General features: G+C 41.3%; 2 protein-coding genes across 2 annotated transcripts; both read right to left on the bottom strand.

Annotated features, from left to right (window-relative positions):
* Positions 1-5,005: 5,005 nt before the first annotated feature.
* LOC112190959 (ankyrin repeat-containing protein At5g02620) lies at positions 5,006-10,578 on the bottom strand. The gene is made up of 3 exons (XM_024330478.2): positions 7,230-10,578; positions 6,622-7,037; positions 5,006-6,153 (listed from the first exon to the last, which is right to left on the bottom strand). Exons 1-3 carry the CDS (start codon positions 7,681-7,683, stop codon positions 5,137-5,139), a joined length of 1,887 nt encoding a protein of 628 aa, XP_024186246.1. The 5' UTR covers positions 7,684-10,578; the 3' UTR covers positions 5,006-5,136.
* A 1,665-nt stretch (positions 10,579-12,243) lies between these two features.
* Positions 12,244-14,025, bottom strand: LOC112184602. Its single transcript, XM_024322858.1, has one exon. It carries the CDS (start codon positions 14,023-14,025, stop codon positions 12,244-12,246), a length of 1,782 nt encoding a protein of 593 aa, XP_024178626.1.
* Between the last annotated feature and the right edge of the window lie 2,504 nt (positions 14,026-16,529).

Raw genomic sequence — 16,529 nt, 5'->3', positions numbered from 1 at the left:
AATTGATTGAGAAAACCCTCAATACCTTCCCCGCCTGTGCTATGAGGTCCTCTGACTTATTCCGGACTCATGTAAATGCAAGACGGATCACAAGTTTCCAACAGCTTATTGAAGCTATGGCCACTGCTGAAAGACATGGCAATGAACTTGTGCAAAGAAGATTTGATAGGCTTCAAGATAGCTATCAAGAGCATCGTCCTATGACTAGAGAAAGTCGCCATCGACGTCATGATTCATACGATCGAAATGCTCAAGAAGGTAATCGCTCAAGGCGACAATCCCACGACCGTAGGAGGCGTGATTTTGAGGGAAATAGGGTTGGAAACCATGGAGCCAACGTTGGCCATGGGCACCACTTTCCAACGCCACCAGTCCTAAGGACTATGCATATTGCGCCAATGCGCCTCAATCAAGGGAGAATCCTCTTTATGGTGTCTATTTCTGATATGGAACGTCTGATCAATGGACCTGAATTTGCAATGTACCTACGAAGGTAGTCGCATCATGGTGATCAAGACATCGAGTTCACAAAGAATTTAAATCTGGCGATGAAGACAAAATGCCGCAGATTTTTATAGTCTTTATTATTTCCAAGAATCATGTAATGGCAATTATGCCTTAAATCAATAAAATGACTTATTGTATTCACTTTTTCCCTCTAGGCGTACTCAAGAGTACTTGTGATGTCTAGGCAAGGTTTGATCTGAGAGAACGGTTTTAAAAGTGAGCAACGCTCCACCAAAATCTCACCTTACCTTACCTGGTCACAACTAAATTGAAATTACCGAACGGATTGAGTGACTACGATTTGTCTACGGTTTGATTTTTATATTGGATTAGATTTTGATCAAGAAACTTTGATGTAATCATTGGCTATTATTAATAAAGTATCGATTTATTTTATCTCATGTCATGGACATACTTCTCGAACTTTATTACTTACAAGATGTAAGAGCCAATGGTTTTCATGCGGAAACGCATTGTGAGAATGAACAAGAGTTCCTTTGCATCACCTCTAATGACTACGGAAATAACCGAGTATTAGAGAAACTTATGTGTCGCTCTAGTGGGTTGTATGCAACCACTATTCGAGTCATTGAATCCAACCATGTCATGAGAGATGATTTATGGGATTCCGACACATATAGGCTTTGGCACGACCATTTGGGACACCCAGGTCGTGACATGATGATCCGTATATTAAAGACTTCACACGGACATCCCTTTTTCAGAACGAAAAGAAGTAAAAATCGGTTTTTGGACACCGAAGGAGCCCCTGCGCCTCACGGCGCCGTTCACCCCCATATCCGGCCATCCTTGGCCGGCGCCGCCTTCCCCCTGCGGCCTCAGGGTGGCATTGACGCCACCAAGGCTCCTTTGTCTCCAACTTTTACTTCTAAAGTCACTTGTGATTTTGTGGCTCAACCAAAATCCTCATTGGTTGTTCATAAAGCCCATCATTCGTTCTGCAAAGCCTGCTCTTTAGCAAAGTTAGGATCGAGACCATCCTATGCAAAGGACACCAAAGAAAATATACCATTCTTGCAAAGAATCCAAGGTGATATTTGTGGACCTATTCAACCATCATGCCGACCATTTCGATATTTTATGGTATTGGTTGATGCATCGACACGCTGGTCATATGTCATGCTATTGTCCACAAGGAACGCTGCATTTGCTAAACTCCTAGCACAAATAATTAAGTTAAGGGCTCACCACCCGTATCATCCTATTAAGTCTATCAGATTAGACAATGCTGGAGAGTTTACATCAAAGACTTTTGATGATTATTGCATGTCCATTGGGATTGATGTTGAACATCCTGTTCCTCATGTTCACACCCAAAATGGTCTCGCAGAAGCCGCCATTAAATGACTACAAATGGTCGCTAGGGCATTGGTAATGCGCACCAATCTCCCTATTTCTGCTTGGGGCTATGCAATATTGCATGCAGCTGTGCTTATTCGTCTGAGGCCCACTGCCACTCAACCTTTTTCTGCGTCCCAGATGGTGACTGGGTATGAGCCCAATGTCTCACACTTACGCATATTTGGGTGCGCAGTTTATGTGCCAATTGCGCCAACACAGCGCACCAAAATGGGTCCTCAAAGACGATTAGGCATTTATGTTGGATATGATTCTCCAACGATTATCCGCTACATAGAACCCTTGACAGGCGATCTCTTTACCGCAAGATTTGCGGATTGTCACTTCGATGAGACAGTCTTCCCATCGTTAGGGGGAGATAAGAACACCAATGTTCAACAGGAACGACCGGAATTGTCGTGGTCTGTCCCCACTCTGTCTCATCTTGATCCCCGAACCGCACAGTCCGAAATTGAAGTGCGGAGAATTCTCGATCTTCAGAACGTAGCAGAATCGATGCCTGATGCGTTTTCTGATATCGCTAAAGTGACGAGATCACACATACCTGCTGCAAACGTGCCTGCAAGGATTGATGTCCCTAAAAGTAGAGGACATGACGCCAACTCAAGAATGCATGAGCATGGCGCCAACGTCCCATCTCTCAATGATGGTGACGTTATGGCTAGGCCCATGGCTCCTACCAGGAAGCGCGGGAGGCCTATAGGTTCGATGGATTCTCGCCCAAGAAAGAAAGCGAGTTTGGCACAAAATAATCCATTAATCATCGATATAAATAATCCATCTCATGAGAATATTCCGGATTATGGTTATGTCCAAGAGACATCATTGGGGGACGCTCCAAATGTCAGAACCAACTCCAGAGAATAGAGAGATCTCCATAAATTACACTAGTGTACATGAGATGATGGATAGAAATTCTATGGCGATTGATGATGCATTTGCATATCATATTGCGAAAGGGATTATAGAATATGATGATATCGAACCTCGCTCTGTTGAAGAATGTCAACGAAGAGCAGATTGGCCTAAATGGAAAGATGCGATCCAGGTTGAATTGGATTCACTAACAAAGAGACAGGTATTTGGGCCTGTAACGCAGACACCCCCAAGTGTAAAGCCTGTTGGCCATAAATGGGTCTTTGTTAGAAAGCGTAATGAGAAAAATGAGGTGGTAAGATATAAAGCCCGCCTTGTGGCGCAAGGTTTCTCACAACGCCCTGGAATCGACTACGAGGAGACATATTCTCCCGTAATGGACGTTATAACGTTCCGCTACCTTGTCAGTTTGGTAGTTTCCGAAAAACTTGACATGCAGCTTATGGATGTGGTTACAGCATATCTCTATGGGGATCTAGATTCAGAGATATATATGAAGATTCCAGATGGACTTCAATTACCCAAATCAAGTGGCTCTAAACCACGGAGCGCGTTTTCAATAAGATTAAAACGCTCACTATATGGATTAAAACAATCTGGACGGATGTGGTATAACCGTCTAAGTGACTACTTGATTGGGAAGGGATATATTAACAATGAAATATGCCCATGCGTGTTCATTAAAAGAACAAGTTCCGGATTTGCAATCGTAGCAATTTATGTCGATGACATGAACCTAATTGGAACTCTAGATGAGTTAAAGGAAACTGCTAATTACTTGAAATCCGAATTTGAGATGAAAGATCTTGGGAAGACACGGTTTTGTCTCGGTTTAGAACTCGAGCACCGTAGTGATGGGATTTTGATCCATCAGTCTGCATATACTCAGAAAATTCTAAGGCGCTTTAATGAAGATAAAGCGAAGCCTGCGAGTACTCCCATGATCGGCCGTAGTCTTGAGCCCGGAAAAGATCCGTTTCGTCCAAAGGATGAGGACGAAGAAGCATTAGAGGCCGAAGTGCCCTATTTAAGTGCAATAGGCGCATTATTGTACTTAGCTCAATGCACAAGACCGGATATCTCATTCGCAGTGAACTTGTTAGCTCGACATAGCTCTGCGCCAACACGCCGCCATTGGATTGGTGTAAAGACCATCTTTCGATACCTAAGAGATACGATTGATATGGGCCTATTCTATCCCTACAGAGAGAAAAGGAATGACGGAAAATTGGGATCGGACCCCAAAAGGCAAAACGCCCCCGTCCATGGAATGGCCGCCGGCCATGTTGCCGGCGCCGGCGCCGCCGCCGCTCATGGTGGCCGGCGTCCTCCTATCTCCCTCCATCAAAACGATAATGATGTCTTGATGGGTTTTGCTGATGCAGGGTACCTCTCTGACCCTCACAAAGGTCGCTCCCAAACGGGTTATGTCTTTACCATGGGAAGCATCGCGATATCTTGGAGGTCTACAAAACAGACCCTTGTTGCTACTTCCTCGAATCATGCAGAGATTATTGCTCTACATGAAGCTGTACGTGAATGTGTATGGCTAAGGTCTGTAATTCGACACATTCAAGGAAGCTGTGGTTTGAAGTCTACCACAGATGAACCTACATGCATTTATGAGGATAATGCAGCTTGTATTGAACAAATGAAGTTAGGTTTCATCAAAGGCAACAACACCAAACATATATCGCCCAAGTTCTTTTATAATCAGCAACAACAATCACTTCTAAAAATTGAAGTAAATCAAATCCGATCAGAGGATAATGTAGCGGACTTATTCACTAAGTCGTTACCTAAATCCACCTTCGAGAAACATGTGAAGAGCATCGGATTGAGAAAGTTATCCGAACTCCCACGATTGTAGCAATCAGGGGGAGATATCGACATCAGGGGGAGTTATGATGTCTACATGTTCGATCTCGAAGAGTGAAGGACGTGTTGTGCTCTTTTTGTCCTTCGACCAGGATTATTTTTGTCCCACAGGGTTTTTGTTACCTGGCAAGGTTTTTAACGAGGCAACGGATGAAGCGTCACCACCAAGTTTGAGCGGCACAAGGGGGAGTGTTGAAGGAAAATCAAGTTTAGTGTGCCTTATCAAACTAGGAATAGGAATAGGAGAGAAGGTTCTAGATTTCCCAATCCTACACGGATTGGTATTCCTTGTAACATTAGAACTAGCACTTTGTAATCCCTATATATAGGGCTCCTATTCTCAATAATAAGAACACATCTCTCTCATCAATCTCTCTCAAATACATTATACTTAAACAATCTTTACAATCAAATTTTAATTCTTTTGGTAGTTCAAGTGCATTTGACTTGCAGATCGATATTACACATTATTTACAATTCATTTACGAAAGATATTCAGTATGAGTGATAGCCTTGATGGAATGAGCTCTCAACATCAGAATTTTGGCTTTCAATTTCATCTGCACCTCCCCAGATTCCCCTTTTCAGTTTCCTCCAATTCAACTTTCTTAGCCAATGATCCACAAGCATCACTCCCAAACCAATGAAAATTGTTCCTAGAGTGCCACCACTGACAGACAGTAGAGCCACAAACACAAAAGCAGTCCCGTGATTTCTCGGCATGATCACCCATGTGGCTGCAACATAACCTGTTGCCATGAAAGCCACAGCTACCCACATGACCTTGTGGGCAAACACCAAGAGATTCATCTGCGGTTTTCGTCTGAAAGGTATGATACTAACAAGAACAACAACTATTGACAGTGATGAGAAGAGAGCAATGTCATTGCTTATTGCAAACACCTTGAAAGATGTTGTTGTGCCTGCTATCGACTTCCCTTTCATTGCTCCATCCTGATAGACACCACCTGGAGGGGTAATTCCAGCAGTAAAAGTAACTGTTGCAATTAAAATGGCAACTAGTGTTATGGTGTTCCTTGCATTCTGTATCGCCTCTCTGTACATCTTATGCTGCTTATGATCTTTGCAGTGCCTTTTGCTCGAAGACTTGCTGCATTGATGATGTGAGTTGGTTGAGGGAGAGGACTTTAGCTTGTATGCTGCCTTGTCAAATCTCCCTTGAACTTGATTGTGGAGTACCGATGACTGTCTTAACTTGTATTGGTTGTCTGGCTGAGTGCAGGTTATTTCTTGCAAAGAGGGTAAAGCATTTTCATTTGTAATAGACATGTCTGATTCGAATATGTAACTCTGCCATGAAGATGATGTTTCTGGTGAACAAGTACTTGTCACATTAGTGCATCTTTCACCACCGGCTTTGTGGAATATTGTCTGAAGATGACGAGCCTCTACACTGTCTTTGGCCTGACTGAGGATGTCAAATGCAGTAAGTCCTTTGCTGTTCCGTGAATTAATCTCCATCTTTGCTTTGTTGATCAAGTACTCAGCAATCTGAATAGAATGAAAAAACCTTTGAGAATAAGTGAATATATATATGATGTCAATGCTTGTCTTGGCATATTACCTTTGTTTAATTTTCCCAAGACTCTATGCTTGTCTTGGCATATTTTTGATTAATTTTCCCTAGACGCTGTGCATATTTTCGATTTAAAATTTGTTATACATGACTGGGAATTTGTAAGTCAAGCATTTCGGTCCTTATACGTACAGGCAGAGATTCCATATATTTAAAGAAAAATGGCATTAATACTGACATTTCTGTTATGTCCATTAAATTTATGAAGTACGTGTATCTATTAGTAAAAAAGATGTAAGAACGATGCTTGGATATGTCGCTCATAAAGCTGTGGAATATATTTGTCTATATTATACTACAATTCCACATTCTGCTTCAGTAATGATCACTTCTTGATTTATTTGCTTTAGTTAAAAACTTAAAATTGATATTTCATTTCTCACCTCATAACGAGCTCCAGAAACTGCAAGGTGCAAGATAGTGTTACCGTATCGATCTTGACAGTGAAGGAGATTAGTACTGTTAGCAACATGCACCAAGAATAACAAAGCTTGATATTTGCCGTATCTCACAGTCAGATGAAATATTGTCTCCTCTTCTTTTGTGAGATAATGAAAAGCCACTGGAGCTTTCAATGCGAAGTCTTCAAGGACTGATATGTTTCCATTTATTGTTGCCAAGTGCAAAGGTGTATAACCATTGTTGTTATACTGCAAGGCCAGATTGACATCACGCTGTAGCAGTAACCAGGTTATTTCCCTGTGCCCTTTGTTGCAAGCATAGTGCAAAGGTGAATTCCCATTGTCATCAGTCTTTTGAGCATAGTTAGGGCAGATGTTTAGTATCTCTCTAACAATATCTGCACCACCAGATCATTCTAAATATCGAATCTAATAGTGCATATATTGAAACAACATTCGATCTCATTACAATAACAATGATATAGAATCAAATGATATTTTGCAAGAGTTAAAAATCAACCAGAATGATAGTTTCATGCAAAAGGAATTAGGATGCATAAAATAAGCTACGTGAGATTTTCTAACCATACCTGTGTGTCCGTTGGATGCAGCAACATGAATACATGATTGATCAAGCCCAACATCCTCTAAGCTCTCCATCCAAGGTTGTTCCAATAGGAGATTCACTGCAGCAAGATGACCCAGACTGCAAGCTAGAAAAGAAGCACTCTTTTTCTCAACATTAAGCTTACTTGCCGCTTGAGGATTGGCTTCTAATAGCAGCTTCAAGATGTTGGCATTTCCAAGGCGACAAGCTTCATGAACTGGAGTCTCAAGGTACTTGTTTTCAGCAGCAACCAATTCAGGGCATAACTTAATAATTTCCAGGACCATGTCAATGTGTCCCAGTTTCGAAGCGAGGTGTAAAACTGTGTTGAAGGAATCAGTTGTTCTTTGAGCGATAAGTCCTTCATTTTCATGAAGTAAGCCAATAAATTCAGGTATATTGTTGCCGCTAATGCACACTAAAAGCCTTGGATCCATTTAAGGCTTCAAAGTTGTTGGGAAATTAATCCCCCCCGTCATGCAAGTACTACTAGTAGAGATGGAAAGAAGAAATAAGCAAGCCAATAAGACAACAAGATTTTAACGAGGTTCGGCCAATTTCCTTGCCTACGTCCTCAGAGAGTTTCTATCTTCACTAATGAGAGAATTACACAAGTACAAGATTACACCACTCTAGTTTATACACAACTAGAGCACTCAAGTTTATACCCAACCCAAGCCTCGTATCCAATCGGATACCCCTTGTACACCCTCTCTCAATCCTAGAAGATTACTCTATCCCAAGAGCTATACACACTCTTGAACACAACTCACTTTGCTTCTATACATGAAGACCCTTAGAGTTGTTTCTGCTCTCTCCTCTCTGGAGGTTGGGCTCTCTGCCCTCTCTCACCTTCTGCTGCTGCCGATATGCCAATATATAGGCAGTGCACTTCATGCACATACCATGCAGCTCATCACATGCAAGTGGAAGTAAAGACAAGTGTGAACACATGAAAAGCAAAGTCATGCTTTTCCATTTCTTACGGTGTGTGCTTGCATGCCACAATGATTGCATGTTTCCTCTACTTTTCCTTCTTCTTTTATGCTTTCACTTTCCTTGTCTTCTGCATGTTTTCCAGCCATGTTTGCCGCATGCTTTCTTTGCATGGAGAAGAATCCAAACACCTTTTTCTCTTTCACATGCACACATGCTTTCCTTGCTTCTTTGTCTCCTCCAATTAAGGAGGGATCCCAACAATCTCCACCTCCCGACTTAAATGGAGAGCTCCGCAACACTACTTCAATCTTTGAAGTCATCTCAATCTGAGACACAGCTTGTTATACCCACAAGCATTCCATTGGCCTTCTAGTTGCGCAATTACACATAATCAGAGTCAATTGCATTTGGTCCTAGCTCCCCCTGATTCAATCGGCCAATACCATGTGTAACTACCCCGAGACAACGATCACATGTTGGCTCTGAAGAGGAACCTTGACTCGACCTCTTCCCTAGCAGGATTTACCTTCTCACCATCATCTGGACTCGGAAACTTGTCAACGATGTCTCTGCTGTACCCGCAAACGAGACTCGCCTATGCGCACTCCTGTTTCCCATTATCCATCAAGGTCTGACATACCAGATGATACCTACCACACTGTTCTCCCTTCATTAGGACCATGCCGCCACGTGTGATTTTCATAACTCCCCCTGCTGACGAAACCCTGCAGCCTTTGGAGTCTAACTGGCTCAAGGATATTAAATTTCTCTGTAACCTTGGGACATCGTCACACCACCCAAAGTACGCCAATCCCAAATCTAATATCCAGTCAAAGAACATGTGTCACCTATGGAGATTGTGAGAGCATCTCCATATGAAAATCAGTTTCTGCTACAGCAATGCCATCCAAGCCTTTCGCTTCATATGACCCTAGTCACGACACTTGTAGCATCCCTGCCTCTGGATTTAGACCTGCTATGATCACTAAATCCCCGACAGTTTTCCTTGCATTATCCGCTGTCTTCTCCGGTTTCACATCCTTCCCCTTCAACACTTTACTAAGCCCTGTTGAACTAGGATGTCTTTCACTCTCCTTTGCCATAGAGTGAAATTTCCCTTTTCCATCAAACTGCGCCACTTCAAACTATGAGGCAATACCTGAAGTCATGATGAGCAACCACGATCAACATGCAAACCTTCGGCGAACGAAAACCACGAACGACGAACAAGCACGATCGCTGACACCACGAACCACCGTAGTGAGATATACACTCTCACCAACCATCATTCCCTTGAGTCATATCTTGGTCTCTTGCAACTCCACCTTTAATTAGGATCTTTTTTTTTTTCTGAGTTTGGCTCGCACCACCTAGCCTCCGAGTCACTCCACCTATCAACTGCCTTTGATTAGGACTTTCTTGAGTTTTTGACCCGCTCCACGTTGCTAGGAATTTTCCTCGAGCTGGCTCCACCTAATGCACTTTTGAGTTAACACCTTAACCATTTAATTGACTCCACCTTGAATGATGAGGTGCTAGAACTTGCCATGACAAACAACCTCACAAGCCATCATCCCCTTGAGTCATATTATGATCCCTTGCAGCTCCACTTTTGAATAGGATTTTCCCGAGTCCACCTTGCTCCCCTTAGCTCGCGAATCACTCCACCTATCGATACACCATCGATGAGGATTTCTTTGAGTCTCCGACCCGCTCTTCTTGCTAAGAACTTTTCCGAGCTGACTCCACCTATTGCACCTTCGGGCTGCCACCTTGACCATTTGCTTGACTACACCATGGATGCATGACTTGTCCTAGCCAAACCATCGGCTCTGATACCACTGTTGGGAAATTAATCCCCCCCGTCATGCAAGTACTACTAGTAGAGATGGAAAGAAGAAATAAGCAAGCCAATAAGACAACAAGATTTTAACGAGGTTCGGCCAATTTCCTTGCCTACGTCCTCAGAGAGTTTCTATCTTCACTAATGAGAGAATTACACAAGTACAAGATTACACCACTCTAGTTTATACACAACTAGAGCACTCAAGTTTATACCCAACCCAAGCCTCGTATCCAATCGGATACCCCTTGTACACCCTCTCTCAATCCTAGAAGATTACTCTATCCCAAGAGCTATACACACTCTTGAACACAACTCACTTTGCTTCTATACATGAAGACCCTTAGAGTTGTTTCTGCTCTCTCCTCTCTGGAGGTTGGGCTCTCTGCCCTCTCTCACCTTCTGCTGCTGCCGATATGCCAATATATAGGCAGTGCACTTCATGCACATACCATGCAGCTCATCACATGCAAGTGGAAGTAAAGACAAGTGTGAACACATGAAAAGCAAAGTCATGCTTTTCCATTTCTTACGGTGTGTGCTTGCATGCCACAATGATTGCATGTTTCCTCTACTTTTCCTTCTTCTTTTATGCTTTCACTTTCCTTGTCTTCTGCATGTTTTCCAGCCATGTTTGCCGCATGCTTTCTTTGCATGGAGAAGAATCCAAACACCTTTTTCTCTTTCACATGCACACATGCTTTCCTTGCTTCTTTGTCTCCTCCAATTAAGGAGGGATCCCAACAAAAGTTGGAACACACTTTATTGTCTATTCTTTTGACTAGGCTTCAGGTTTAGGGCGGAACTAAATGGAGCTTTGTACGATGCCTATATATAATCAAGGACACTGGAGTAGGCAACACACAGATTGTCTATAGCTTTCAAAACGTCTATTGCACGTTGTTGGAAGCTCTATTCATGTACTGCAAGCTCCTAGAAATTTTGATAGGATTGAAATATACATGTATATTTGACTGAATTAGGATAGGAATACATGCATGACGCATGTAACAGTGAATATTCCCCTTGGCAATTTTCATTGCCAAGTTCTAGGCATTTTCAAGGAATAAGGCAATCAAATATCTCCAGGAATATTGGTGAGGGATAAGATTATAATCTGCCACAATTAATTGGACTTGGAATCTATATGGTTTTATTGATTAGAAAATGAAGTCAAGTACGTACGTTTTCTAGTTCTTGCCTGAGTTGCCTCAACCAATAGTTAACCTGGTTTACCATGTGGTGATGACCGGGTCAAATTAAAAAAAAAAAAAAAAAAAGCTACTGAAAATGAGGGATTTATCCTGGTTTACTATGTGGTCATGACTCATGACTGGGACAAAACTTGTAAAAGAGGACTAAACCTGGTCTGCTATGACTTATTCCCCCCCCCTACTCAGATAGTCAAGTCTTTCTATCACCTATATATTCTAGGAAACTTCCTGATCATACAGTAGTGCTGTCAATCATACTAGTTTAGAACACAGGTCTTTGTATAAAAATTCTCTTTTTGTACCAAACCTTGATGAACATGTCCTTCAAGGAAAAATTTGCCCAAAATTTTGAAAGAAACCATGTATGCCATGTAAAATGTAAATATATGCATGGCATGTTAACAATTCTTATAATGCATACTCTAAACTAAGAAATTCGGGCTTTCTGGATGGATAGGATTCAGGCCAAGGTTATGTTGACATATAAATGTTGAACATGATGGAGGACAATAATGTCCCCTAAAGACACATTTAAATTCTTCCAGTGTGCAGTTTTATCTTGAAGGGGGACGTAGACACCAGATCCTGTATTAACCTCCATTTCCTTTCTCCACATTGATTTTCGCAGCCAGTGATCAAATACGTATCAAACAAATCACACAGAAGGGAAATGACAATAATCACACATACAAGAAGAAAAAGAAAAAGAAATTACTTGAAAAGAACTTCACTCGTTCAAGCTAATATATAAATAACAAATGACCTGTCAAAACAAGTTCTGAGGTTGTAGCTAGCTTGTTGTGCGTTGCAAAAAAGATCAGTCGATTAGAACAACATAAAAGTAAGGCTCTTAAGAAGAGCCTTCTGTGTCACAAAATAAAACTATATCCATTTGCATCTTCTCTATATCCCTAGTCAAAATCCAACCAAAACTTCTGCTGTAACAGTACCAAGAAATTCTTTCTATCTGCTTCACCAGCATCAGATGTATGTTGTCCCCATCAAGCCAAACTTCTTGCAATCAGCCGAAACAATCTACCAAGAGAGTTATTGTCGAAGTCAGGATTCTTAAGAAGAGCCTTCTGCGATGTAAAATCCAACAGCAATGCGCAAATTCTTGAAGCCATCATAACAATTGAGGGGTCATCATGAGTGCTCTCTGTCCAATATGCCAATGCTTTTAATAGATTAACAGCAGTTAAGTCATCCAATGGCACTGGCACTAGCTCTTTGTTTGAAAGAAGATTCAAGATGGTGTGCCATGCAAAATAGATGCAACGTCCATTATCCTCGCCCATATAACGATTATGTTGACGAATCAATCTTACAAGGCAGTCAACAACAGTGTTATGACCTCCACAAGAAATCAAAGCTTTACATCCTTCAATCTCTACTGTCATTTGGCACAGCATTGGAAGCAAATAGCATACCGAGTAGAAGGGTCCTGTTGGTTCATCTTCACCCTCTGTCGAAAGCATATACCCTAAAAGCTCTCCAACCTTGTCTTCGCATGCAATGGGAGTTTCTGCAACATATCTTCCAATTATCCGCACCGAAGCAAGAAGATCATTTCCCTTCCTCTCTCCATGTTCCTTTGCATCCTGTAAATATTCCAGAACCACACCAATCGTCTCATTGAGGCCGTCAATCATCTTCACACAAGTATTTTCATCAACAAGTACTTCCTCTTCATTCTCACTAGCAACAGCATTCGACATCAAGTTAATTATCTTTTCAACCAAGGAAAACAGCAGAGCCACATTCCTTTTCTTTGAACAAACTGTCTCACCAGTTGGTGAAGATTTCGAATTCTTACTTGCTTCATTTTTCAAATAGGCAAGTGCTTTCAACAGAACAACAACCTCAACTCGTGATTGCTCCAAAACAAGCAGTAAGCACCTGTCAGCCGGAATAGGCTCTTTCTTCCCATCAAGTTCCCCTACATTATCTATCTCCCCTATCAACCACCCCTCCCCGAAAATCGACACCATAGCCTCAGCCAAAACAAGCGCCTCCAGCTTCTCATTGGCTCCAACATGGTTTTGCAAAATAGCCACAACACCATCACGCATGTAATTTGGCCAGTTTCTATCCGAAAGCAGCCGAAGCGAGTCCCGAAGCCGGGCTGAATTCAAATGTGTTGATGAGAGAATGCCCGAAAGTAGATGCAGAGCATCGAATTTCGCAGCATTGTGCAACATAGCAAATTGCCTTGCCAATGTAGCCACAATCACTGAGAGCTCTGCCACATATATATCAAGAAACACCACTGTTCTTAGTAAATTTTGCACAAGCTTAATAGCAACACCGTCGGGTAAAACTGGTATATGAGAAGCCATCATTTTGATGAAGCCCCCAGAATTGAACAATGTGGTGGCTCCCTTATCGGAAGCTGTAGACACCAAATACAGAAACTCATAGCATTCTTGGAGAATTGGGTCTGATTCTTGAGATGTTGAGACAAGTTTGAGTACAAGTGGAATCTTGGAGACGACGTCGTTTGCGGCGGCGATTTGGGGAACGCGGCAGAAGGCGTCGAGGGCTGTGATTGAGAGAAGTAAAACGGCGTCGTTGCAGCGGGCGGTGGCGGTGCGGAGGAGTTGATCGAGAAAGTGGGGACCGAGGGCGTGGTGAATAGTGAGGAGAGAGGAGAGGTCGTTGGCTTTGCGAAATTGGGTGAGGAGTTCGAGGCCGGCGAGGCGCTGCTCGTCTGTCTCGGACTTCAATAGTTTCAAGCAGTCGTGAACCAGCGGCGGAGATTGAGTGTCTTGCTGCGAAGCCATCGGTGATTCAAAGATTGAATGCTGATGGGTGTTCCGGCCGGGATAGAAGAAATTGAAAGAGAGGGTCTTGGACGGTTTCCTTTTCTTCTTCTTTGGTTTACTTCAGGCGGATAAATGCATTGCTTTCCCTATCCTACAAGGAATGGGTTTGTTGTTTGGTATCCTATTAGGAATGGGAAAAGGGACAGGTTTGTAATTTTGAATTCCATACAACTCAAACATGAGGATGCAAAAAGCCCAAATGAGGATTCTGTACCAAAAAGCCATGCAAAAACAATTGGTCTCATTTTGAGACTGGACTGAAAAGTCGATCCAAAATGGATGGAGTCCAAGTCCGAAAGCCGAAACAGGTTAGTGAGCCAACCGACGGACATATGTATTCGGCTAGAAAAATTCCGAGAGCAGCGGCGACGCGTTGAACATGTAACATGAGGAACTCATACGCGCGCATTGATCGGTTATTTTTATACCAACAATTTTTCTACTACCGATTTGATTGTCAATTGTAGAATAAGGAAGCATAGTCTCCCACAAAGGATTTATGGAACTAATTGTTAGACTATCTAAGTTTTAAAAGTAGATTGTGAAGTTGTGAAAAAGATTAAAAGTAAATAACAAATAATGATATTGCTAAAGATTGAGAATCAATAAGTGAACAGAAGTCAGAGAATGTATCCACCACCTATCAATCATATATGCAAACCACGTTTAGCCTAGTCTTATCTATCCATGGATGAAGATACTTAAGTTAACCCAATGTCGGTATTAACCTATTGTTTTTTCTTACTTGTATGTTAGATGAAAGACGCTCTACTCCTAACTTATTTTTTAAAATGCAACATAGGTTGACGCAACTCCAGATTTAACACATATAAATCATTAAGAATAAGAAAAACAAGAAATCACAATGCATCATGAGTACGAATCGTCTCAATTAATCTAAGAACCTTATCACTTGCCTTAGAAACAATTTACTAATCTAAGACTCTCAACGGAACTTTCTTAAAAGAAACCGGTAATGATCATTCATAGCAATAGAATCCTAAACACGCAATCTAAGTTGGCCACAAAAAAAAGCACATAAAGAAATCATCAATGTAAAAAGAGGAAATAAAGTTATCATCCATTGAATAAACAAAAACTAATTAAATGTCATAGCATGACATACAATCATCATTGGGACTTCAACAGCCCCCAACTACTAAGAAATTAGTTGCACAGAGTTTGAATTGAAAGCTCACAAAGGTTCATAAGAAAGAAAACAAAAAAAAATAATCCTAAAACCAGAGTTGAAAGTCGCCGGAATTCGGCTAGTCTAAAAATGGATTCGACTAGTCTAAAATTGCTGATTCTTGTGCTCAGGTTCTTTGCTTGATTCTCGCGCGTAAGAGTTTTCTCGTTAGCTTTTCTAGCCTTTTTATAGTGCTCTTGAGTCCTTGAGGTGCAAATAAAGCCAACTTCTGGATTCTCTGCTTGAATTAGGACTTCTCCACATCATTTTTCCAATGAGAATGTGCCATGTCATCACCAATATTTTCTAAGTATTTTCTCCTTTAATTGCTACGATTTCTCCATGGGTTGGGCTCCTCGATCTATCAAGGTCTCCTACTCGGGTCTAAACTCCAAGCTTTTTCTTATTTGCGCATCTTTCCTCCATATTATCTCCTTTTTTTTTATATATAATTGCTCCTAAAAACCTAATAAATGTAAAAGCAAATAAATAAAGAGAAAATATAAGAAACTGACAAAAATTAATATAGGGATTAACCATATAAATATTGCAGAAAATGCTCCTATCACGCATAATGACAAAAAAAACTGGAAGCCTCATCTACACGTGAGTTTGATGCGTTGATTGCTCCTTACATGTGGATCCCACGTGGTCAGAATCCATGGGTCTCTTTGTAACGGTCAGATATCCTACGACCTAGATTGACTCATTTTGATATCAGTGGCCCAGACTAATTCGTTCTAAAACTAATGAATATATAATCAGTTAATTTCTAACCTGACGGCTAGAAAAATACGATGGATTAAATTCAACGGCTAATGATAAGGAAAATGATTTTTAAACGAAAAAAAAATTTAAAAGTAAAAAGAAATTAAATTGAGCTTTTATTCATATCTCTAAAATTGGTATTTGGACATCCTCACTTAATAGACCTCCAAGGCTCCAACTTACTTTTACGAATAATCAATACGCTATTTACATCTTCCTAATTTTTTCAAATGGAAAAATTCAGAAATAGTACATGAAGTTAGGCCACTACGAATTTCTGTACATGAAGTTTTAAAACTAAACTTTAGTACATCAAATTGCAATCCCGATCCAATATATGTACACGACGTCAATAACGTCGTTAACCTTATGTCATTATCCATTTGTCATAGGGTAATCAAGTACTTTCAGTTTCCTCTATCTCTCACTTCTCATACTCTCTCTGACACACTCCCACTCTCTAACTCACTCACTCTCCTCCTCCTCCTCCTCCTCTCTCTCTCTC

This window comes from Rosa chinensis, chromosome 2, assembly GCF_002994745.2.
Source record: "Rosa chinensis cultivar Old Blush chromosome 2, RchiOBHm-V2, whole genome shotgun sequence".
Lineage (NCBI taxonomy): Eukaryota > Viridiplantae > Streptophyta > Magnoliopsida > Rosales > Rosaceae > Rosa > Rosa chinensis.
The sequence above is the reverse complement of the archived record's forward strand: the minus strand, read 5'-3'. Positions and strand labels throughout refer to the sequence as shown.

Excerpts from the sequence above, each read along its gene's own strand:
- LOC112190959 (XM_024330478.2), bottom strand. The coding sequence starts at position 7,683 with ATGGATCCAAGGCTTTTAGTGTGCATTAGCGGCAACAATATACCTGAA. Across the intron at positions 7,038-7,229 it reads TGCATCCAACGGACACACAG|ATATTGTTAGAGAGATACTA; the intron begins GTATGGTTAGAA and ends CTGGTGGTGCAG. Across the intron at positions 6,154-6,621 it reads TTTCTGGAGCTCGTTATGAG|ATTGCTGAGTACTTGATCAA; the intron begins GTGAGAAATGAA and ends CATTCTATTCAG.
- LOC112184602 (XM_024322858.1), bottom strand. The coding sequence starts at position 14,025 with ATGGCTTCGCAGCAAGACACTCAATCTCCGCCGCTGGTTCACGACTGC.